Source organism: Psittacula echo, assembly GCF_963264785.1.
Source record: "Psittacula echo genome assembly, chromosome: 9".
NCBI classification, from domain to species: Eukaryota; Metazoa; Chordata; class Aves; order Psittaciformes; family Psittacidae; genus Psittacula; species Psittacula echo.
In genome coordinates, this window is record NC_137745.1 from 20,295,610 (window position 1) to 20,320,303 (window position 24,694).

At 42.4% G+C, this 24,694-nt stretch overlaps 3 protein-coding genes across 10 annotated transcripts in view; 2 read left to right on the forward strand and 1 right to left on the reverse strand.

The window, feature by feature from the left end:
• NR2C2 (nuclear receptor subfamily 2 group C member 2) overlaps positions 1-6,126 on the forward strand; it is a 35,988-nt gene extending 29,862 nt beyond the window's left edge. For 2 of the 4 annotated variants that reach the window (XM_080625869.1, XM_080625870.1), the window contains one exon: positions 1,115-6,126. In XM_080625869.1, the coding sequence (XP_080481995.1) occupies positions 1,115-1,289 (175 nt within the window). In that variant the 3' untranslated portion in view covers positions 1,290-6,126. The remainder of the gene's footprint in view (positions 1-1,114) is intronic. The other 2 variants (XR_013957690.1, XM_080625871.1) reach the window with 2 other exon arrangements.
• Positions 5,934-18,122, forward strand: MRPS25 (mitochondrial ribosomal protein S25). 4 transcript variants are annotated; one of them, XR_013957694.1, is made up of 8 exons: positions 5,934-5,962; positions 9,221-9,509; positions 9,602-9,708; positions 10,046-10,133; positions 10,354-10,592; positions 14,528-14,680; positions 16,355-16,491; positions 18,023-18,117. XR_013957694.1 is itself a non-coding variant. In XM_080625874.1 (6 exons), the coding sequence occupies exons 1-5, from the start codon at positions 5,959-5,961 to the stop codon at positions 10,544-10,546; spliced, it is 681 nt and encodes a 226-aa protein (XP_080482000.1). In that variant the 5' UTR covers positions 5,934-5,958; the 3' UTR covers positions 10,547-10,592; positions 18,023-18,112. The 4 variants fall into 4 exon arrangements, 1 of the variants encoding a protein (XP_080482000.1); XR_013957693.1 differs by lacking the exon at positions 16,355-16,491 and having other exon boundaries at positions 18,023-18,122; XR_013957695.1 differs by lacking the exon at positions 14,528-14,680.
• RBSN (rabenosyn, RAB effector) lies at positions 11,099-23,670 on the reverse strand. 2 transcript variants are annotated; one of them, XM_080625868.1, is made up of 12 exons: positions 23,544-23,670; positions 22,924-23,206; positions 20,553-20,696; positions 20,028-20,128; positions 19,373-19,418; positions 19,098-19,259; positions 17,957-18,198; positions 17,041-17,111; positions 16,599-16,685; positions 16,030-16,132; positions 15,495-15,569; positions 11,099-14,617 (listed from the first exon to the last, which is right to left on the reverse strand). In XM_080625868.1, the coding sequence occupies exons 2-12, from the start codon at positions 23,084-23,086 to the stop codon at positions 13,487-13,489; spliced, it is 2,325 nt and encodes a 774-aa protein (XP_080481994.1). In that variant the 5' UTR covers positions 23,087-23,206; positions 23,544-23,670; the 3' UTR covers positions 11,099-13,486. The 2 variants fall into 2 exon arrangements, with proteins under 2 accessions (XP_080481994.1, XP_080481993.1); XM_080625867.1 differs by lacking the exon at positions 23,544-23,670 and adding an exon at positions 23,382-23,535.
• Positions 23,671-24,694: the final 1,024 nt, after the last annotated feature.

Sequence of the window (24,694 nt, forward strand, 5' to 3'; positions counted from 1 at the left end):
CATAAAAAGAAATATAGAATTTGTTCCATATACTTAATAGTGGCTCAAGGAAGAGAATCAGAGTTTTCCAATACAGGGCATTTTCCAATGTCCTGTATTTTAGTTGATACTGTTTGTAGCCCTATACTGACCCATAAATAAGTTTATAGTACAAATGTGATTATTTCTGAGCAACTGAATGCTGGCGCAAATTGAGACAGAAGCACAAGTGTTAAATTTTCACAAAACCAGCAGCATACCTTGAATCTTGTTGCAATTTTGCAATCAAGTTTATAATATATGGCATATTAGCAGAATGGACCATATATTTCCTCCACAGATATTCAAGCATTTTCCAGAGGTCTGTGTTCAGTGCTGCCTAAGGTTTGCTATTACATGGCTGTGGTTCAGGAAATGTATTCATTTTGGCATTTGTGTTAAACGTCTGCCATATAAGCACAGCAGATACACTTTCATTACTGTCCTAAATTGCAAATGCATTGACAGTCCAGCAAATCGATATAATCACTTCATTATACTCAATTGCTGTTAACATCCTGGTACATAAAAACCCACAGCATTTGGCAATATGTATGAGTAACAACACATCCCTCCAAATTCCTTTTCTCATCAGAAGCAGATTCTCTTGTCTTCTTTTATGCATATCCAGTCCCATTCTGGCTATCTGCTTTGGCATTAATTTGCTGAGTAACTGTGGACTCCTCTCCTTATGGTTTAATTCTAATTAGATTTACTTTTAAAATTCTGTGGAAATGTTATCACCCAGTCAGTATGAATATTATTCGTCTCAGCATTGTCCTGAACCATGAAGTGCTTCGAGAGCTGGGAGTTTCAAAAGCAGACCAGGACTATGTGTCTGTACATACACATTGTACCTACAACGGCCATTAATGTACTTTTCTTTAGAAAACCACAGAGAAAAATGGTGGCTTTTCATTTCACTTGCAGGATAGGAAAGCAACCGTTCTTCTTAAGATAGCTCAATTAGCTTTTATTCCTTCTTTACTCCCATTCGTGAGTTATGGTAATAATAAAAGCAGATCCAGCTCTTCAGCCACAAAGTATTTTAAGCTAGTATTACATGTATTTATAATCCACTGAACTTCTTTTTCAGGCTAGCCCGGATTCTAGTTCGCCTGCCAGCACTTCGGCTGATGAACTCTAGCATCACCGAGGAACTGTTTTTTACTGGTCTCATTGGAAATGTTCCCATTGACAGCATAATACCCTACATTCTTAAAATGGAAACCGCAGAATATAATGGTCAAATAACTGGCACGTCTGCGTAGTGGGAACAACGCAATGAGATGGATCAAAGTAGTTTTCACAAAAACATAGAATTATGAAGTTAAAAGAATAGCATTTTGGTATGTACAACTGTTTTCAACTGTTAACAGTTTCCTGTCAGGTTTCTCCTTGTCTGTGTGCTGACATTGACAACATTTAAGCAGCTATTAAAAGACCTGCTATAGGACCTTTTCTGCCACAAGGAATATTTTTGATGCCTTTCATTTAAAAGGCTATAGATTACTGAACATACTTTTCACATGCTTTGTATTTAGAAATTAGTGGTGGTTAAAGAGAATTTTATAATATCAGAGATTAATAGTAAAATTACTTTAAAAGTAAAAAGAACAGTATGTATATATTTAAAAGTATCCTTGGAATTAATATCTAATAAATGCCAGGGAATAATATTAGCACTTTGTAATCACTTCTTGTCAAAGTGACATCATCAACATCCTGCTAATGAGTATGGAAAATGAAAAAACCTGCTTATGTCTTTAGTCAGAATGCCAGTGATTTCAATGAAAATGTAGAATGCTACAGGAGACAATCATTTATTCTACAAATAAAAATCACTTGCTCCTATGTTATGCAGGAGATAGTAATGTGGATTCTGAACTCAGATATCCACATTATATGAAACTGTTAAATCAGTGCAGCTGTAATGTACAGTATGATGCAGTCATAGTGACTATTACGTGCTACAGGAATTACCCAAACTAAGAGAAAAAAGCATGTTTCTTGCCACAGTAATGATGAAATATTCAAGTTCTTTAAAGTTTCTATTCAGACCAACACAGTTATGTCAAATGGTATTCTGCGGGGAGAATCAGTCATTAACTGGAAGAACAGTCATTTTCAAGTACAGCTGTGTGATATCTTTGAGTATGCTCTTTGTATTTGCAGATTTGCTCCTCTGTACCCCTTAAACACCCTCATCATCAATCCAGTTTAAAACCTGAAATGTGTAGAACCTCTGGCTACCATTACATTACAAAGTTCTCTTTTATTTCTGCCCCCCTCCTTCCCTGACTGAACACTCCCATTTTTCGAGTGCTCTCAGCTTTCCTATGGCTGTCCTGGGTTCAGCAGTTGCAGTAATTTTTTCTCCTTCTTAGTAGCTGGTGCAGTGCTGTGTTTTTGACTTTCAGCCTGGGAACAATGCTGATAACACCGATGTTTTTAGTTGTTGCTAAGTAATGTTTACTCTGACCAAGGACTTTCTCAGTCTCATGCTTTGCCACGGAGGAAGGGCATGGGAAGCTGCGAGGAAGCAGAGACAGGACACCTGGCCCAGACTAGACAAAGGGGTATTCCATGCCACAGCATGTCCTGCCCAGTACAGAAACTGGGGGGAGTCACTCAGAAGGCCCAGATTGCTGCTCAGGTCAGGCTGGGTATCAGTCAGCAGGTGGTGAGCAATTGTATTCTCTCCCCTTGTTATTTCCCTTATCATTATTATTATTGGTGGTAGCAGTAGTGGTTTTGTGTTACACCTTAGTTACTGGACTGCGCTTATCTCAGCCCATGGGAGTTACATTCTTTCCATTCTCCTCCCCATCCTTCTGGTAGTGGGGGGAAGAAGCAGAGGGGGAGTGAGCGAGCGGCTGCATGGTTCTGAGTTACCAGCTGGGCTTAAACCACGACAACGACTTAGTTTGAAACTAAAATAGTGTTTACAGTCAATCATGTACCACTGCAGTTAATGACTGATATTCCATGGAGTTATAAAATTAACTACTTTTTGTCTAGAGGGATGAGCTATCCACATGTTTTCCATATTGACCATTAGCTGCTAGCACTGCTTCAGTTTAGTATTATTTATTATGATTATTTGCATTAAATATTTTAAACAAAGGGGGTTTTTTTTGGGTTTTTAAAGTCATGGCAGTTAATACCTGTGTCTGTTCCTGGCTCATCAGCTGCACACATCAGCTGAATTATTTGCATGGAAGAGGCATTTTCTACTTGTGTGTTTTTATATGACAAAAATCTTGTTCAGCACTTTTTTTTTGTTCTGAGGTTTGTTTCAACTCCCCTGCCAGTAACCAGCAGATGTAACAAGCTCATCTTCCGAGCTTTACTTTAGGATCAGTATCATTGTGTTTCTTCTTTGCAAGTGCAAACTTCAGCTTATGAATATGGGACAGGAGAGGTTTTTTTATTATTGTAACAATTATTGAAAAACTATTTCTTCATTTTTATGTCTGGAACTAGTTTGTTTTCATAAAGGCCAAATTTCAATGCCAAACTTGTGTTTACAGAACTAGGAAGCAAAGGTTCACAGTCTGAAAGAGATTCTAAAAGTGACATCTCAGTGAAGCTCTACTTAGTGCCTAAAATTCACTCTTCAGAATTTTCAAGGTCCTGTTTCTGCTGCTCTTGAAATGAAAATATTTTAACTTGGTAGAAATATAGCGATAAACTGATTAGATCTTTCTGACCTTCAGTACACGTGTGTACTGGTAATAAATGCTTCACACAAATGTTAGAATTCTGTACTGACTGAAACTGGGGCATGCAGGGAGTGATGAGGAGACAGTAATAGCCATTCTTCATGTGCTTCAATTTTTTTCCTGCTCTCTTTTGAGAAGGAACTGGATTTGAATCTTGTAGGTAAAAGAACACTGACCAGGAACTGTGTAGGAGCATTTTGAGTTAGCTTTATAATAATAATGATTTTTATTGCATTTATAACGAGGGCAAGAAGCTTTACTTCTTCCTTTAATTTACTTACAGTGGACTAAAGAAACACAGAACTAAGACCATGTGCAACAGTCATCTTTCTCTGCCTATTTACACTGATTGTAAATCAGATGCAATGCTGCTGGTGCCAGTGGAGTTCTCTGACATGAAACTGGTAGAAAAGAAAGAAAAAAAATCTCCAAGGAGAGATTCTTCAAAGAGATCATACAAATCATACAGGCCTTTGTTTTAGTTGCCTTGAAATGTCCGATTATTAAGGAGGCTGACTCAGAACACCCTGAGGCAAGAAACTGTTGTTGGTCACCACCGAGTAGTTGGTACCATTTACCTCGACACTTTTGGCCATCAGTCTGAAGCCCTTGGCCCGCAGGGCAGCCATAATGCCTCCTGGGAACAGCACTGACTGGAGATCGCTGTGATGATTACAGCTGGCTCCCCTTACCACTGCTGTACCCTTTGACAAAGGGCCTATTCTGAGGTATGATAGGGAAAACAAGTCAGGAACGAAGTTTCTAGGTGAAACCAGTATCCCGACTGTTCCTTCTTTGACAGAGACTATAAAAAACTTGAGTGTTTTCATTGTGTGTAGCACACAGGGCTTTCACAGATCTCCTGAATGAGTTCATCCAAGATGCTGAAGATACCAGAACATGTCCCTGCTCACTAAAATTAAGAGAGTAGTTAGGATTACCTACCATTTAGTTAGTAAAGGTTAATTTTAAAAAGCACCAAACAGCATGAATAGCAAGGTTATCAGGAATACAGTTTAGCCAGGAAAAGGCAACTGGAAATTATCAGGCTCAGGATACAGCCAAAGAAGAAGGGATTAAAGCAGCTTTCCGCATTAACAGCACCAGGTGGAGCCCTGTTTGACTTGGGTGGTGTGAGCAGCAGGACTGGCAGGTCAGTCAGCCACACACAGGTGCCCCAGCAAATACCTACAGGATCCTGAAGAGAAAACCACTTTAAATGTTGATTTTCTGTTTGAAAGCCCTCTCCTTTAGTTACAAGTAAGGTAGCTTGGTTCTTTTGCCTCTACACTTGCCCATAATAGAAAAAGGAGAAATAACCAGGCAAACAAGTAGGTTGTGGCAAACTATCTGTCCCAGTAGTTTACCACACTTGACATACTACAACAGAAGAGCTGCTGCAGTGGTTTGCTCTGATGGTAAGCATGGGCCTGCTATGAGAGCAGCACACAACATCTGCAGTCCTAATGCCTCCAAATGTTCATGGAGAATCAACAAAATGAGCCCATGTTCACCCTACAGAGGAAAGGAAGGGGCAGAGAGAGGAAGGACAAACTGCCAGTGTCTACTGCATACTGAATGACACAAAATTAGTTTAAAAACCAGCTTTATATGAAGGGTTCTCAAGAAGGCACAGCAAAGAGGAGAAAATGAAAACATTTACTTTTTGCATCTTCTGATTCTGAAGTTGCTGAGGCATTTTAACAGTAAATTCTCCTGAACTAAGTTCAAGCTTATTGTTTGATGAAAAACACCATAACCCCTCTTGTTAGATAATGCTACAGTTCTGCTTCTGCTGCAATCAGTGGTATCAGCATTATATGGGAAATACATGTGGAAAAAAAAGAACATTATTTATCCTGAGTTTGCAGGGTAAAGTAAAATTCTTTGTAAAGTTTAAATGCTCTAAGTCTGAATACATACTGGACTTGGAAAACATCAAACCCCTGAATTACCTTATTCATAGAATGGTTAATGAGCTTTATGTTGTGAAGTCATGTAAGTAAGTTCATCACAGATAATACCATCGTAATTCTCATAGCCTGTTTTATCCTCCAGGTTACATGAATGCTTTGGAAATGGCTTATAATTGTTACATTCATGCCTGTCTTCCTTCTTTTTAAAGGATTTGATGAGTTTTTACACCCCTTTATTTTGTGCCTCCCGCCACTGTGCATTTCTGCATGTTGAATTCTGAACCTCACTTGAGCAGCTAATGCGTATGTACATAGTTGTATGTCTGTGTGTATGAATGTATATGTTTATACCTGTCTAAATATTATGTACAGTGTATAGATTGTGTGTAGTGTATGTATATATGTACAGATATGTAGCCATTTATTCATAACATTCTATCTGTTAAAGCTTTTAATTCATTTGCTAATCCAGAGCTTCCTAGTTTTTATTTCTTAGCCCAAACTGAGCCTCACTTAAGCAGGTGAATCCTCCTGAATTTCAGAGATTTGACCTTTTTCTAAACCCAGCCTGATTTTAGGATTTTCTGCTCAGAAGTGGCAAATATATTCCATGAATTTTCTGGCTTTTTCCATTACTCCTTTCAGCCTTTTTTATCTGAGGTGTAGAAGTCTGCCAGTAAATAGTTAATAGAATATATACTAATACATAACTACACTCATAAAAAAACCCCTCCCTGTTTCCGAGCCATACTCATTGTCTTGCAGCCTTCTGAGAGACTTACTGTAAAAGTTTTATTTGCAGTGACACTTGGAAGAGATTGATTCTTTTTAAGTGACTTAAGTCACTTGGAGTGACTAATTGGAAGGAAACCAAGCTGCCCCTTATCACTGAGCTGTAGCACACAGAACAGGATGCAATGGATGCTGTTTAAAACATACTCATGAGGCCATAATGATAACATGAAACCAAACCATTAAACCAAGATTCTGCTCAGTGAAACAATGACAGTTCTGTTGCAGCAGTAATTGAATTGCAGCTAGTTTCTTTCTTAGCAAGCATCAAGATTTTTCACAATGCATTTCAGTTGTATATTCACTTTTCAAAGTTACTCTTGTTATTGTCTACCTTAAACTGAACAAAGCTGGTTAGTTCATTTAGTTGTTGGACTAATGTCCATGTTCATGTTCTATCCTTTCCTGACACTATCATCTCTGTAGATCTTGCATTCTGTGTGCGGTTTCCATTCTTCACATGAGAGGTGGGCACATGCAGCATTTGCGAAATCAGACTTGAAGTAATTACAGGGAGTATTCAAACATTTCAGTTATCAAAATATAAGTAGTTCTTGTTCCTTTGGCCTTCTGATGACTTAAGGTGCAAAGGAAACCTTCTGTAAAGCAATTCTATTAACTCTGTTTCTTTAAAAAAGCATTTCACAGACCACATAGGGGAGTAGTTCACCAATTCTCGTTTCTGTTGTATTAAAAAGGTGAAGTGGAATTTTCTGGGCATTTATTGCCATCTTCAATGTGTCAAAGACTTGGGCAGATGAGCAGACACCAGTTAAAACAATGTGAGCTTCTTGTCTGCTTAAAGTAAAACACAAACCTCTGAGAGTCAGGCCCTCTGTAAAGCCTTTGCTCTGCAAAGTGCTAAGAATGTTCTCTGTTTCTTGCTTATCTTTTAGTATGTGTTTGTAAACTTTTGTTCCAAATACAGAAAAAATTGTAAAACATCCATTCTAACATTTCAAACCTTATTATTTTTTCAGCAGGAAAATTATTTAAATTAATGTCAGGAATTCCTGTGACAGATGGTCCTTCATTGGTGTCTTGACAATCAATCAGTGCTGTTGGAATAATGTTTGCTTTCCGCTTTAAAGGCTGAATGGAAACCTGAATGTCTATTAACATTACTGAACTGCAGGAACATTTTTAAAGATTAAGAAGCCAGCTAGGGTATTGATCATGATTTAATCTGTTTTAAAAGATGAATTGAGAACTTAGAAAAGAACATATTTTAAAATTATGAACTTTTTTATATACACTTTTGAATTGTTTGTATTCTGAAGGACAAAATGCACTCACATGTACGGGCAACAGAGGCTCTGTTGTAATGTTCTGTTGTAATGCTCTGTGGAAACCGTGGAATGTGAAATTAGCTTTCTCTGGTCACAGAGAGCAAAACTCTGAGAAGCACATCTCCTGCCAGGTCTCTAACACCCCAGAATAACTGGCTTCTTGTGCGTTTTTCTGATCATCCTAGATAAATGATAGCAAGGCACAGGTCCACTTTAAAATCCTTTCAATGACTGGGTTGAAAGCAGGTCTAAAGACATTTCAAATGAAAAGGATGTGTTTTGAGAAGGAAGCACGTTACTTGCAGAGCATTCACGTTACCTTCTCACACATGGAGACAACAGTGAACGTGGAATCTTTTTAGTAATTACTCTGTACTCCAGAATACATCGCAGGCCCGTGTTCAGCTTCCTAACTGGCAACCCGCACACTCTGTATGTGTTGCGTCTATTTGGCATACCGAGGAGTTCTGAGCTCCTACAAGAATAGCAGTTTTTTGTAAAAGGAATCATCTAATTCCTTGGGATATTTTCTGGAAGTCTCTGTTCATGATAATCTAGAAAACTATTATTTATGTTACTGTATTCCAAGTTAAAAATCCTGCAGGAGTTAATTTCTCACAGCTTCCTTTGTGAAGTCAGCATTATGTGTGACAGCGTTTGAAAATAACAGCATGTTCTTTTTTAATCTGAATTTTGTATCTGATCAGTGTCTTCAGTCATGAAGAGGGATTTGCATTGTTGTGTTTGTATATAGAGTATTGCGGTGCATGATTTAGCTTATGCATTTTATTAAATGCTGTTTAATAAATGTTTAATGTAATGTGGCATTATATTGTTGTGGCTTAATACTACTTCCTAATTGAGGTTTACCATTAAAGTGAATTACAAATGTAAATGTGTCCTTCAGTTTCATTATTAAGTTCAATTAATTTCTTTCTAAACATTAGGTGTCTAAGCCAAATACATCATTTATTATCTTTTAGGGGGAAACTCTATTTTCCCTTCACTACTGTGATTATCTTATGAGTGATTTAACAGGTTTTAAGAGGGAAGGTAAATCCCATGAACCCTCCTGACACCAGGGAACCACCTGAGGGAGAAGGACCTTTTCCTCAGGGTTTTAATTTATCCTCTTCGGCCTTCTGTTTTTCTCCGGGTTTTGGAAGAGACCGTTGGCTGTTAACAGACAGTGCTTCACGTTCTCTTGTACCTGGCAGCTTCTTCCTGTTCCCAGTTCTTGAGTGAAGGTGATGCGCTGGGTCTCGGTTCATCTTCTTCACACACACTTTGTAATGCAGGTATCGGGCTCGGGCTCTATTCCAAACAGCGGATAAACTCCTGCAGCCAGCCGGGCACGTTTTCCTTGGGCACAAAACGCAGGTTTGCATTTGACAGAGCGGTCGGGCGCGTTACAGACAGAAACGTGCGCTTGTTCGTGCCAAGTACCCCCTCGGGGTGAGCAACCTCCCTGTCCCCTCAGCCGCTCACGTGGAACAAACAACAGAGGGAATGAGGCCGGCGCCACCTCACGTCGAGCACAACTCCTGCTCAAGCAGCAATCCCACCATTTCCGGCCTTCGCCCCGCCACTTCCGGCTCCCGCTACTTCCGGCTCCGTTTACTGTCGGCCGCAGCCATGCCGATGAAGGGCAGGTTCCCCATTCGGCGCACGTTGCAGTACCTCAGCCGGGGCGACGTCGTCTTCAAAAGCTCGGTGAAGGTGATGACCGTGAACTACAACACGTCGGGAGAGCTCAGCGAGGGGGCGAGGTGAGCGCGGGCGCGGGGCTCAGCGCCCTCCTCAGCGGCATCTGGGCTTGCGGAAACAGCCCGGCTGGAGCCTGTGTTCTTCTTCCTTCCAGAAAGTTTGTGTTTTTCAACATCCCGCAGATCCAGTACAAGAACCCCTGGGTGCAGATCATGCTCTTCAAGAACATGACCCCCTCGCCCTTTCTCCGGTTCTACCTGGGTAGGTCCTGCAGGCCCTGCCCCTCAGCGCAGGCTCGGCTGCAGCGGTGGCTTCCGCGCTGGAAGCGGGGTCTGAGCCGGCCGCGGCCTGCGCGGTGGAAGGAGGGAGCGGGTGCAGGGAAGCAGCTCCACGGGTTAGTAAAGCCCCTGCAACCCTCTGCCTCTGCCCCGGGTCATGCTCTTTGCTTTTCTTGTTTAAACGTTACACTGTACTCAACAGCGGCAGAGAGGCTGATGTCTTAGTTCTGGGTGTTTAAAACACTTTTTTCCAGCTATTGTGAAAGTGTGTTGTAGGGAAAGGAACCCTTTCATACATGGTTACAAATCTGTCTTGACAGACAATGGAGAACAAGTTTTGGTTGACGTGGAAGATAAAACCAACAAAGAGATTACTGAGCACATTAAGAAAATCCTGGGGAAAAGCAAGTAAGTGGCAGTTAATAACCTCCTGTACCCTCTTGCATACATCATAATACAGTCCCTGCAAACTTCTGTCAAGTATACAGAGGGAAATGCAACTTCTCCTAGATATATTTAGCATGAGCTAGGAACTGTAAATCTGTCCTTCTGGTAAACTGGGGCAGGGGAAGGAGAGGAAATGTCACCATTTGGGCTTCTGATAATAACAAATGGATCTTGTTCCTAGAGAAATGCTTGAAAAAGAGGAGAAGGAAAGGAAAAAACTGTCACATCCGGCAACGTTTGGGCCCAAGAAGTACCATCTGCGAGAATGCATGTGTGAAATTGAAGGCCAGGTTCCCTGCCCTGCTTTTGTGCCACTGCCCAAAGAGATGAGGGGAAAATACAAAGCTGCAATGAAAAATGAAGCATCAGCCTGAAAGCTCAAGCCATGCAGTTGTTTTTCCTCGGGGCTGGATAATCCAGGTACTTCAGTGGGAAAAGAGCTAAAAGCTCCTGGAAACAGGAACAAACAAGTTCATATAATACATGGGAGACAAAGTTTTCTCAGAGCTACAATTAGAATAATTAAAGTGAAAAATAAATAGAAGTTGAAAGCCAGTTTTTTTTGGTGCCAATTTTACAAAGCACTACAGTCAACAATGCATATAAGGCAAACAGAACAAGGGAAACAATGCCTATATGCTACTTGTGGCTGCACGTATAAGGTTGTATAACCAGATCATGTTTGCTTATCTAGAGACTAGACTAAAAGTCTTTTCTGAATCATCATAGCTTCTGCCATACCAAACAGTCACACAATACCTCTAATAGCAGATAAACATGTGATTGTACTGTATTGCTTGGAATTTGGTAATTGCATGTACCTTCCAGTCAAGCTCTCGGAGCAGCTGACTGTGGAGCTAATAGCCAAGTACAAAACTTAACACCAGTTCACGTACCTTGTAAGAACTGTCCAGGCCACACAGAGCACAAAATAAACATGTTGGTTTATTTCATCTCTTTACAAAGTTCCCACACAGAGCAGTGCATGCAGCTCTAACAAAATTCAATGCTAGTCATTTACTGAGCTTTATGGATGTGTTCATTCCCTTGTGCCTTGTGAGCCTCACAACAGCCCAAATATCAGCGTTAAGTCTTCACTTTGGAGATGACTTTAGGTACGAGTTGTCCAGTCTGTCACCTTTAACACTGACAAAAGATGAGGTATGCTAGTCTGTTATCTGCTTGTAAAAATACATGTACAATAAGGCTACTTTAATTATTAGTGTATTACACTGAAAATACAAACAAGGCAGGATAGCTGCAACAACGAAAAAACACTTTTAAAATATGGAAGCTGAATCCACTGAAACTTTTATTTTTCATATTGGTTCCAAACCAGCTCTGGGTTACAGTGCAGGGCACAGTCCTCCTGACCAGCAAACAGCCTTAAATATCTACCTTAAACTGCTTCTGTTAAAACAGTTCCAGGGGTTACTTTTTGCTGTCTTAACATCCATTTTCTGCTACCTTTGTAAATTTGGTGTCACAGGGCACATTTAGTAGTTTATGACCTTTGAGAATCCTGTGCTCCTTTCACCTGGTGCAAAGTAACACTCAGGGACTAAAAATCAACTCTAATAAAACATCTTGGTATAAAAACTTCATGGTCTTGGTCTGCACACCTTTCAACTTCAGATTTAGGCTACAGTAAGAACATCAGCTGTCTTTAATGGGCTGCTCCTAAGTTATTTTGATTAGTTACTAGTGCTGTTAAGTGAGGAGGTGGCTTGGTTTTTTTAAACAAGAGTTCTGAAAGTCCCTTCCTCCATCAATTTATAGCAAGCTAAACCAGAGTCCCTGCTCTTCAGGTAGTGTAGTTATTTGTCTCTAAAATGTTACACAACGCTTGGGTTACAGCTGTGCTAATTAATATGTATTATCAGAGACTTAGTTAACACATATCCCATTCCATGTAAGTTTACACTTCCAAGTAAGCCTGCTATTAGTGCTATGCAGGGTGATCTGTACGATTTCCTTTATTTCAGCTTTAAATGAATACATCTTTTAGATTAACTTCTCGCTTCCACCCTTTCACACACTGATGCTGGATGATGGACCTCTGCCAAAGATAAAAATCTGGGCAGCTCAGACTCCTGAAGTCCTGATCTCTTGCAAAGATACAGGCTGACCTAACCCTGAAGGGATCCCACATTTCTGATACCAACCTTCAGAGCCCAGCTCTAAGCCCTCCTGCATTACCAGTGCTGGCCATCACCCAGGCATCCCCTGGACCACAGGATGCCAAGATCACTCCAATTTGAAGCTTCTTAAAACAGACATGCCCGATTCTCAGAACAACTTCCAAAGGGAATCGAATATGAAACAGAACTGCTATTTGACCCTATTGCAGCCACAGACTGTCTCCTCTCCCAACTTTCACAGAATTCCAGTTCAGTGGCCCCTCAGCTCTCCATTGTAAACAAGATTTCTGTTCCTTGAATTCTACAAAAAGAGGGTTCCAGTGTCACAAATGACACACATAATCATTCGGTCACCCAGAGAAGGAATGTGCAGATTCCATAAGATAATTAGGAATTGGAGGGTCACTCCTAGTGTAGTCTGAAATGGTGCCAGCCTGATGCTCTTCTTCCTGGAAATGAGTAGGTACTTGCTCCCTCAAGCAGGGCTCTGAAGTCAACCCAGCATGCTCTATTATTGTAGTTTGTGCTCAGAGCAAAAAGGAAACAAAAGGTGGTGAAAACACAGCATCCAGATGTTTATAAACACAGTAAAAAGTTACTCATGTTAAGATCAGTTAGAAAGTTCTCAGTCTTAAAATCCCTTTTACATATTAGCATTGCACAAAATTGATCGGTATATTCTGCACCTCAAAGAATCACAGTAGCCTTTTAACAGCACTTTCTGCTAACACCATCAGGCACTGTAGCACTGCACCATAACAGTACTGGGGTGCAGAACTTGAAAAGTTTTTGTCTCTTTAGTTAAAGCCCCACTCGAAAGGCCAATACTATTGTAACAGAAAGGGGGGAAGAGAACAACCAACATTGCAACCATTTCCAAATCACAGTTCCCTATTAGCACTTAGCCGCTTTGACCAAAATAAACACACAAGACCAGGCAGCACTCAGTGTTGTAGCAAGTCATTCCGTAACACAAGTGTCTGTGACCAGCAGCATACCTCAGTGATTCTTTCTTCAAGACTGAGTAGTAGTGGAAATGCCTAGCTGAAAGTGCATAAAAGTCAAGACTCCCCGAATTCCCTCTTGTGATCTGTACTCCTCTTTGTAAGTATCTGCGCTACCTTCCCACATTTAACAGCAGATTTAAAATAATGGTTACCAAGCCCTATTGCTTCAGCAGCTGGATTTCTCCTTCTGCTTTGCTAGTGTGCGCTTCAATTCCTTTAAGTTCTCTGTCAGTACCTCCACCTCATCCATTCGTCCACTATGTTTGGCATCGAATATATAAGCTTTGATATTATCTATCTGTTGAAGAAGCAGTTCTTCCTCTATAGCCTCCTCTCCAGAATTCTCACTGTCATCCTCCACTTCAAAGGGATTGGTAGAAGATCCCTCTTCAAATGGATTCCCAGAATTCCAGTTGCCCCCTGTTTTTTTAAATGGATTTTCATCCTCTTCAAAAGGGTTTGAAGTACTGCCAGGTGCTCCATTAGTTTGTTCCTCCTCCTCCTCAAATGGATTATATTCCTTTTTATCACTTCGCAGAGCTGTGTTAGAGAAAGAAACCATTGGAGAAGTGTCTTTGGCAAATGGGTTAGCAGGATCTTCCTCTGACTGAGGGCTATCTGCTTCATCTTCAAAGGGGTTTAGACTGGCTGGCTGATCTTGGGCTTTGTCACACTGTGGGACATTCTTGGGTGCGAGTGTGAAGATTAAGTGCTCTTTAGCTGGCAGCTGCTCAACAGCAGGAGTTTCAAAACCTGGGTCCCCTCTGATCTGAGTAATATCCAAATCCAGTGCACATGCTGTCAAGTTACGGTTCTCATTTACAACTCCCTGCTGCTGCTGCTTGACTTCTCTGAAGTCTAAGGAGCGTGTCCTTGAATGCTGAGACATGAGTTTGTGGTGTTCTCTTTCCCACTCTTTTTCACAAAGCACTTGAAGTTCCTCCCTCTGCATCTCTTCCTCTTCTGCCTGTTTTTTAGAAAGCTCAATAGCTTTCAGAGTTTGTTGTTGATCATACTCATCCTGAAGCTGCCTCAGGTTCTCTTGCAACATATGGACCTCATCTATCCTATTAGCAGCCTTTGCTTGCTTAATAAAGGATGTAATATTGTCAATCTGCTGAAGAAGAGGGTCTGCTATCTCACTCTCACGTGATATGCTAGATGTAGGTAACCAGCCTTCAGATTTCCTGACTGTTTCTTTTTTCAGGTGAGTTGCATCACCATTAACTGCAGCTGCAGATCTGGAGATGAAATCTTTCTGCTTTTCTTCTTGCTTTCCATGTGTTTCAAGAGCCACCTAAAGTGAAGAACACATAGTAAGAGAACACCATGACCATGAAAAATCCTGTTCTAAACATCTGTAAGTACAAGCAACTCACTGATCTTAGACTTTGCTGGCTGTCACTGAAAGAAATCAGCTGCATTTCTGGTGACTTTGCAGAGAAAAGTTATTTTCATAATACTACCCAAATGCTTCCCTTCAGTTTGTTTGTGATGATATTGAGCAAAATCCCATGACTTCTGCCTCTACAAACTTAAAGGCAAGCAGGAGCAGTGACAGTGCTTTATAGAGAGCAAGAAATGCTGAATGCAACCATGTGAAGAGTGCTCTGAGACTGATTTGGACATCAACTATATCACACCTGACTATAGCAGACATCTGTAATAGAGCATCTTGTGTTAAAGGCCACCCGTATCATTAGCTTTTGGAGTGCAACAATTCTTATTTCTCAACTTCTACCTCAAGATAAAGCTGCTTTAGTTTACAATTAGTGATATCCTCCCTCCTAACCGAAAAAACTTTCTCTCAACAAGCATCCTTATTCCTATATATCCTTTTTCACCACTGAAAGCAGCCTCCAAATTCTACTTGTGCAAATGAACTCCAGAACACCATTTGAAAAGCCATGTAAACTGAGACACACGTAGTTTAGGGTTGCAGAAACAGCACATGCCACCAAGTCACTGCTGCTTTCTGGAGGTGTTCAGCTGCTCACTACACACCTGCTTATGTTCTGGATGATACAGTGACTGTGTTACACAAGGGCATGGAACGATCTGCATTTAAAAAAATGAAAAACTGAAATCCAGCTACTCATGCACACATGGCTAGAAAGCTTCAGCTTTTGAAGGAGCCCCTGACACATGATGGAGTGGATCTTAACCTGTCTTACCATATGCAGTCTTCTCTTCTTCAGTTCTTCATACTGATCTTTGGTTGGCAGGGACATCAGGCCAAGCAGTTTCTCCTGGCAAAAATTGAAACATTTACATTGTTGCTTGCAGGCATTCAGTTTTCAAGTACTTGAAAGGAGATGCCACCAACAGAACTCCCCACAAACAAAGAAAAAGTACATCTACACTGCAGTCACTGCTGCAAACCTGAGTAGGTCTTTGCTGCTAGAGCTATCCTGCTAGCTGGACACCTCAGTGAGAGACAAAGCCAGGAGTCACACATTCTCTTAGGTCACTAAACTCGGTGCTGCTCTGACTGCAATCTCTGTATTCAAGCTAGCTCATTTTTGGCTGCCGTAAGTCATTCGGAGAAGCAATGACTACACATACAGACTATATGGGGAACTAATGACTATACAGAAAATGTCTAGAACTAAACCTCCTGTCAAAATCATTGCAAGCCACAGGGATGCCTGGCAAAGAAGAGAACACTACATAAAATCTACGTTCAGCTCATAACATATGCTCCGTTACCTGAACAAAAAGTGTAGCTGAATATCTTATCATTCTCTGCAGTTGTAGTGTTTTAGGATGAGGCTGGGGATCTTCATGCAAGCCCAGACTCAAAATCTTCTTACTGCATCAAAGCAAAGCCTCATCAGTTCAGAAACAAGGGCCAGCAAAAGCGCAACAGAAGGGGAGCAAGACAACACTGGATGAAACTTTCTCATGTTTTTAGGTAAAGCATTTTGGAGGTTACAAGGTGTAAGACTTCCCACTCATCTTTTTAAAAAAACAAACAAAACCCAAACCCCAAACAAAAAACAACTGTGCCTCTATTTGTTTCCTCTGTGTTTAGTTATTTGCACTGCAGAGAAATGCATGATTTTTAAGGCTGGAAAGGGAAGTAGAAGTTGATGGTGCACAAGGACAGCATCTACCTTTTCACATGCTCTTTACAGCTGAACAAACTGATTGTCCATATGAATAAAGCAGGTATGTGATACACAAATAGAGACACCAATAGTTGGGAAAAACTGTAAAGAAGTCATAAATAGACAGACACACATGCTGGGGGAGGGGGGAAGGGAGAGATCTCTTACCTTAAGGCATCTATAAGTTCGTATACTTTTTGAATCTCCACCCTCAAGTCATTAGCATTGTCAAGACTGTAGGTTGTCTCCCCAGCACTAAGAAATAAATACAACTTTATTGTAATTCATGCTTCCAGCTAACAATACACACAGCACTAGAAGTTATTCCAAGATGACTAAGATTTAACAAGTGGCAACTCTAAAGGGGTTGAAAGGATGACACGTCAAAGTATGACAGTGGCACCTCAGTGGGAAGTGGCAATATTACCATCCACAGTTAACTCAGTGCTACTCTGAAGAGCGTACAAAAGACAACAGATAATCTAACAGTGCTTTTTTAATAATTTACACACTCTTGCAGGCTTGGCAGAGTTCCTCAGTCCTTCCTACACTTCTGGGGAGGAAAAGTACATACATACATTCATAAACAAACTCAGGAAATAGGGCTTACTTTAGTGATTCTGCCATCCTTATATACTCTGGTGCCTTCTGGTCAACCTTCTCCATGCAGAATCGGAGTTTCTTGTTTAAAACAAAATGTATGAAAAAAGAACTTCCATTAAACACTTATGCAACTACATGCTGACACAAACCTTGCACACTGCATGTGCACATTCAAAGTTAACCGTGAGAAAAGCCATTTCATTATTATGGATGACAAGACCCTCCAGTCATCTTTCCAACACAGATGGCATAGTCAGGAACAGAGAAAGACTAATTGAATTTCTGCAAGATTAATTTTGCATGCAAAAGCTGTTATAATTGATGGCTTGGACAACTTCTAGCCTTAAATCTCTTCACAAAGAGCACCAATTCCCATTAATATTAACTTGGGATGGGGCTGTAGACTCAAAAGATACCTGATGATGGTCAGTACCTGCTTTCAACACAGAGTTGAACACAATGTTCCAACCATACACTCTTGGTTGATCTCACTGGTTTAAAAAAACATTTGCCATGAGTGTGATGACAAACAGTGCTGACAACATTGAGTCCTATAGTGCCAGTGCAGCCTGAAGTGCATAGTGTATCATTGGTTTAAACAAGAACTGTTCTGAGGAATCCCAGCTGACACAGTTCACAATTTTGAGAGGTGCATCTCAGAACTATCAGTTCTAGAGTATGAGAATGAAGATGCATCTTAAAATGGTCTTATCATGAGATATAACTACTGCATAGCAATTAGCTCCATCATTTCAGACATATCTTTGCTACATGGCATAAACACGAAGTAGAATCTATTCTAACACAAGTGAGTATTAAGTCATCAAGTAAGCGCTTGGACATGAGATAACAAGGCTGAAGTCAAGTAGTGACAACCACAGGCAGATACACTGAGGATGGAAGCAGCAAAGACACTGATTTACCTCATAGAGTTTCACAATCTCTGGAGTGTGCTCTTTCTCATCAATCTGTTGTTCTCTTTTCAACAGGGTATCTTTGCAGTGCCGACAACATCGGATTCGGTCATCATCCTTCTCATCCAGAACTGAGCTCACACTGCTTATGCTGCTAATGCTGCCACGGCGGGAGCCATGGATACTGTTAGGTGAGGAGTTTGGGCTTGTATGAGAACCCAAGGCCTCTCTGCTGGCACTAGTGAGTTTGCCTAAAAATTACACACAGGTAAGTTTTACAGCGACTGGAGAAGCCAACGGATTTTACTGACACAAATGAATTGCACTTTAACAGAAACTTTACATTCAGGTCATATTAGAAAACCAAGTTGAAATAATCTGCTGAAAAAGACACACAGGGAACCTATGACAACCAAGGCTGCAAGTCAGAATTTGGGTCTTCACTGTAAACCTGCTCCATCCTAGGAGTTAGAAAGCAGACTGTTGAGAAGCACCTACTTGGCTTGTGCCTAGAAGCATTCTCACATTGGAGCTTGCACAGTTAGAGAACAGCATGTGCAACAACAGGTACCTTAATGCTGCCCATGTTTTGTGCTTAACTGAGCTGTTTGGAGAGTTCAGCTTATTTATTTCAACAGAAAATACGGTCTCCTTTCCAATGTGCTGGATGAGGAAATTAAAGTTTGAAGGGTTTCTTGTTTCTTAAAGGCCTGTGGCTGAATTTCTTTAATGTCAGCATGTGGACAACCACGGCGAAGACTGGAAATACATGCAATAGTTTCAAATGTCAAGAACCTTGGCAGTTTTAATTCCTAGAGCTTACACCTTCATAATTATGGTACTTGGTAGACTCAAAATACTAAATATTAATTGTATTTACTAGTAGTATATATTACTACTTCTAGTAACTTTTGTAGGGTAATGTAACACTCCCAAACCTGAAGAATGAATAGAGACAAATAATGGAGAAATCATTTTTACTGTTTCACAGACAAGTGGCTGCATGATGCTGAATGACACATTAAGGACCAAGTTTTCCACACAGACAGAATGTTACCAGCAGCTTTTTTTCTAATGGCAGAAAGCCAGGACAGCGTTAGCACTGAGTGAGCTAAGGAGAGGAGGAATTAACACCACACACTGTACTTACTTGCCAAAGGAAGACCAACAAGTTCCATGCACTTCTTGCACATAATAGACCCACAGAGGCGGCAGTGGTGACGTCGGTTTCGAATACTGAACTTATTGCCACAGTCTGGGCAGAAGGGAACATCCTGGTCACTGACCCAAGGCACAACAGACTTCTCTATAGCTGTGATAGGGCAAGAGTAGGGAGGAATACACACAATGTAAAATATTCATTCAATTAATTCCTCAGCTGGTTAAACTACAAGAACAATTAGTGGGAGGTAAGCTCATACCAACCTCTTATTTTGGCTGACTCAGTGTTTGCTCTGTCAAACGATGTAAGCTAGTAGGAGATAAACAACACATTCAAGAAAATGGTACTTCTGCAAGAAAAACCCCAATACAGTCCAGTTCAGTGAGAAAAAGAAACCTATAGGTTTGAAGAGACAGAAGCCTCAGCCTGTTCTGCACCCGATTCCTGCAACTTCCCTATTTATTTCTAATGCAATATTCATAAAGTAGTTCCAAACAATGACAACAAACCTGTACAAATCAGAGCATTTTGGACGTAATCCTTACAGCATCCAACATTATCTGAGACAAAATGCAAGTATATTATTGGTAGATTTTGAAGAATGGGAAGCTGGAAGAATTGTGACAAACAAATCAGGGAGAAATTTAGCAAAAGATGAAGAAAATATACAGGGAAAGAAACAGTTCCTGAAGCAGGTGGATGTAGTATCTTCATCTTCAAACTAGTGCACAAAACAGAAGTCAAATCCACAGTATGGGTTCAGACCAAGCACAGGACTCAAGGATAAAAAAGGAAAACAGTAATGTGTGAACAGAGTATTAGTTTAGTATCGTTTATAAAGGTGGCTGCTAGATAAATGGGCACACTTTATACTGAAGATACATTAAATATTAAAAATACTAAAAGCATCAAATTTACCTTTTCTAGCCTGATTATTAACTTATTGACTTCTACTACATAGTGATCAATCCTGGCTGCTCGGTGTTTCTTGAAATCAGAAAGATGGCTTCTCATAGCACCTGGAGAGATAGCAGAAAAGTGTTCACAGTCACTCAGGTGTTCTGAATGGATTTAAATGCCCCTTGAAAGACAGCTCTCCACTATTTATGTCTCATCTTCAAACTGAATTTTAAAGACACATTAGAACCCTACATTTTCATGGAGCTGCCCTAAATAAAACATGCAGGTTAAAGCCCAACCTCCAGGCTAGCAATAAAACAGCATTTTCTTTCTACTACAGAAAACAACAGGCACTATGTTGAAGACAACATCTGCAACGAAGTTTTTTCCCCTTTCATCCCTCAGTTACCTCTGACAAGCTATCATCAGCTAGTAGTGTTCCCAAAACCAACTCCACACAATTCCATGCAGCATCAGCAATACTGCAGCACTTTCCCAATTAAAGAAAAATCCTCGCTGCATATTACTTTCTAGCTCTCCTACCGACTTCCTGGGGCTCCCACATGTATGGATCTACTCCACCATAGCTGAACGACTCATATCGTTCCTGAGATCCGGAATCAGTTCTGTCATCTCCTTCTCGTTTCAGCAATTTCTTCTTTGCTCTTTTGGCCTTCTGGACTAGATCTGAAAAGGATAAATCCAAGTTACCAAACGTGGCAGGTAGTCACCAAATATTTGTCACGTGAAATTTCTCATCTTTTAGCACAGATCTTTTTCCTTGATGACAGTTTTATCCTCAACATATTCTGCTTGGAACCAGAATGTGGTTCAGGGAATCACAGATGACTTGAAATGCTCTTTGTTATCTGTCACAAAACAGGACTATGGTCCTAATGACAAACCACAGACACTCCATTCAGGGACTTCACTGTAAAGCATAAGCTGTCTTTAACTATGGGACCCATTTCACAGCATTCAGGGACATCATGCAGATAATATCCTCATTCTCTTAATTCCTGATGACTTTCTTAGGTTTCAAGGATGCTCAACACTGTCTTGTTGCACAAACTACAAACTAAGAATTTCAGTGTGCTTGTACACATAAATACTTTCAGAAGCACTGAACAGCCCACTGTTTATTATCTCCTGTCAATGCTGGCAAGAGGAGGGCAGTCTCCTGAGGCTTGAAACTCCAGAGCTTCTGCAGCTACACTCCTCTCTGTATGCTAGGAGAAGCTGAGGGCTCTACTCTTCTTGCCAGACACATTCAGCTGTGGAAGTTACGCTACCTCCCAAAATTACACTCAGTGATATAAAATCCACTTCCCAACAAAGCTGTCAGGGATTTCTCCTCCACCCACCTACTCTCAAGCCAGCACAGCAAACACCAGCTAGACCCTGCAGTTCAAGTTTACACCACCTAAATAGAAAACAGATTGGCACCTGAGATTTCAAAAGCCTGATATACTCAAAAAGAAGTACAGATGCCTCATGGCTTTGTCACACACACAAAAACTTTTCAAGCAGTCCTCATAATTTTGTTTCCCATGAAATCCAACTTAACCACTTCAATATGACCCAACTGAATCAATACAGTGATTTGTAAATATTTTTAGAACTCCAGTTAGAGTAGTTGGAGTTGAGCACAGTCCCTACAACAGGCAATTTAAATCAGTGGTTCTGCTGGCCTTCCTTCTTCTAGAAGGGACCTCACTGGATAGACCTTGACATGAAAACCTACAACAGAAAGTAAGCAGGCAAAACCAACGTCCTTTATGCAAGAACATGTACGAAAGATGGCTTGAGAAGTCACAGTACACTAGATTAAAAGAACACTGAGAGAACAAAATCAAAGCAGAGGTGTTTTGTATTAAATAAAAACATTTTGGAAATCTTGCCAACCCAAGTTGTTGCTTTCTTTCCTCTTATCACGGTGAAAACCACGTTGTTATTTTGGTTTAAACGCTCCATGGAAGCATCTGTGATTCGGCTCTTTGCAGCACTGTACCCATGTGAGAACACAGCTGCAGTACTGAGCACTCCACCTTCACTGTCCAAGAGCAGCACAGTGCCAAGAGCCAGGAAGTAGCCAGACTGATGGAAAGCAACTTAAAGACTTGTGATATATTCTGTGCTGCCCTTGAGATAGGCTTGTTAAAACCACAACATTTTCACTGAGGAAAGAGGCTTTTGAAATAACACTCATCAATCTCAAGGAAAAAAAAAGTGGAGGCAAGAGTAAAGATAAAGAGTCAAGGCGGCCAGGCCACCCTCTCTCATATAATAAACAAACACAAAAGGACTTTTACAGGGAACACACAGAATTATCATCAGGTTTGGCACATTTTTCTCTCAATGTAAGATGACACCGAGTACACAAGCGGGATAAAAGGGTAAATATTTCACTTAAACAGAATTCAAAGGGGTTTACAGACCGCAGCAGGAGTTGGTAACCCACAGCACAACTCCGGGACGTTCCCAGCAGCTACTGCCAGCTCCACCCACATTCTTCTTTTTTTCCCCAACAACTTTTCGGAACTTCACACACTTCAACTACAACTGCAGTTTTACCTACTGTCGGAACACGGGATTAGTAAATCAGCACCTGGCAAGTGCCCTTTATTCGGTAAGGCCTTCAGGTAATGCTTCGGAATTCATCTAGGGTGCAGTATAAATCACGAGTTTTCAGATAAAAACAAACAAAGCAACCCAAAGGGCCAATAATAAGTCACACACAGAAACAGACACTTGAAGAGTGATGGTTTTTAGCGGCTGCTTCAGAATTTTCTTATCGAAAATATCGGAAATAATGTAGAACTTCTGCCTGGCCTGAGGTAACGCGCGGCGGGAGCCCCGCGGTGCCCGCGCCTGGCAGAACCGAACGCACTAAAATGCCGGTGGCGGCTCTTACTTTTGAGCTGCGCTTTGACATCTCTGTCCTCGCGGGAGTGCTCCTCCTCGTAGTGCGTTTGGAGCTGGTAGAACGACTGCAGGTCCTTCAGGCAGAGCGGGCACAGGAACCCTTCCCGCATCTCCGCCGGATCCCCGAAGGGCGGCGGGTAGCCGGACGCCATGGTGCCGGCCGCTGGCGGGCCGCGATCGCTCTCCGGGCTCAGCAGCAGCGGCGAGGCAGAGCAGGGCGAGGCCCCCCCGCAGGGCCGAAGCGCGGGGTCGGCATAGTCCTTCGCGGCTTTCTGGAAGATACACGGGCAGCGGCGTCAGGCGGGCGGACGAGCTGACAGCTTCCCCCCCTGCTCCACCGCGGCGACGGAGAGACTGAGGCCTAGCTAGGCCGCGGCGGGGCCGAGTTGCGGGCGCGGAGGCCAGGCCCAGCCCGGCGCTAGCGGCGCACTAAGCAGGCGCACGTACCCTACACTCGCCGGGAGCGCTGCCCCCCAGCTCGGCCGCGCGGAAGGGCGCAGAGGGAAAGGGACAGGGCCTAGCGCTCGCGCCCCCCCCAGCAGAGGAGCGGCCGCTACAGGCCCCCGCCCCGCCAGAGGAGCGGAGCTCGGGGGAGCGGGCGGGGCTCACCTCGGGCCCGGCAGGAGGCGCGTATCAGCAGCGACACCGGCACCTCGCGCCCAGCACTACGCCCCCGCCTGCCCGGGAGCGGTAAGGGGCGACGGAGGGCGGGGCGAGCACCGAGATATCGATGGGCGGAAACGGTGGGGACAAGCAGGGCTCATCCGGGGCCGGTGGAGGACGCGGGGCCTAGCTAAGGCATGCGCTGCCGAGCGCAGAGCTATGGATGGAGGACAGGGTGATGGAGGCGGTGTGGGGCCGGGTCAGGGCCTCCCCTGGCGGGAGTGCGGTGGCCGCTCCGCTGTTTTTAGCCATCCTGGAACGGACCCTGGTCCCGGGGGCTGCTGCAGCATCCCGAGGCTTGCAGGTGTGTATGAGAGAGGCTGCGTGCGATCGCAGCTACAGAATCCTGTCAGGAGCGGGGGTCCCGGGGCCTCCCGTTGCTTCGAGACGTCCCTCACCTAGTCGCCTCTTGTGCCGGCTGCCGGTGGGTTTGTGCCGCGAGCCCTTACTCCTGAGGGGGCTCAGGACCGGCGTGGCTAACGGGGACAAGCCCGGTGTCCCCTTCCTTAGCCTGCCAAGTCATTCAAAAGAAAGCGTTCCAAAGCTGTGACGCGGGCGCCGTGCTGCTGGCGGAGCCGCAGGGGAGCGGGAACCCGCCCCTACCTGGCGAACAGCTGTGTCAATGGCAGAAGCTTTTTGATAGCCCCGTTGCGATGCCTGTTTCTGTTTAGTTTCAGCTGGCAGAAAACTGCCCCGCGTTCCCTTGTGTGGGGGAAATAACCGCAGCGTGGAGCCTGCTCCTGCTTCACCTGTTAGAATTACAGCCTTTTGGAGGCAGAGATTATCTTCTGTGACAATGCTATTTACACTTGAGTCCTAGACATTAAAAGTGGCTTTTCACTGCACTTTTATGCTTGGAGTTAAGTCCTTTAAAACATTAAAGGGTGGGAGTGTTTTCCAAGGCATGAATTATAACTAGATGCCAAAGTTCTCGGGACTTCAAATCCCAGGCAAAGGATATAGGGTGTTCCCGGATGGGTTGAGGGATTTTTACTAGTCATTCTAAATTTTGATCTCATTCCTGCAGTCTGGCCCTTGTGTGCTGACTGTTATGAGCACCTTGTCACATCATCAGTGAATTTCATCCGGTTTGTGTT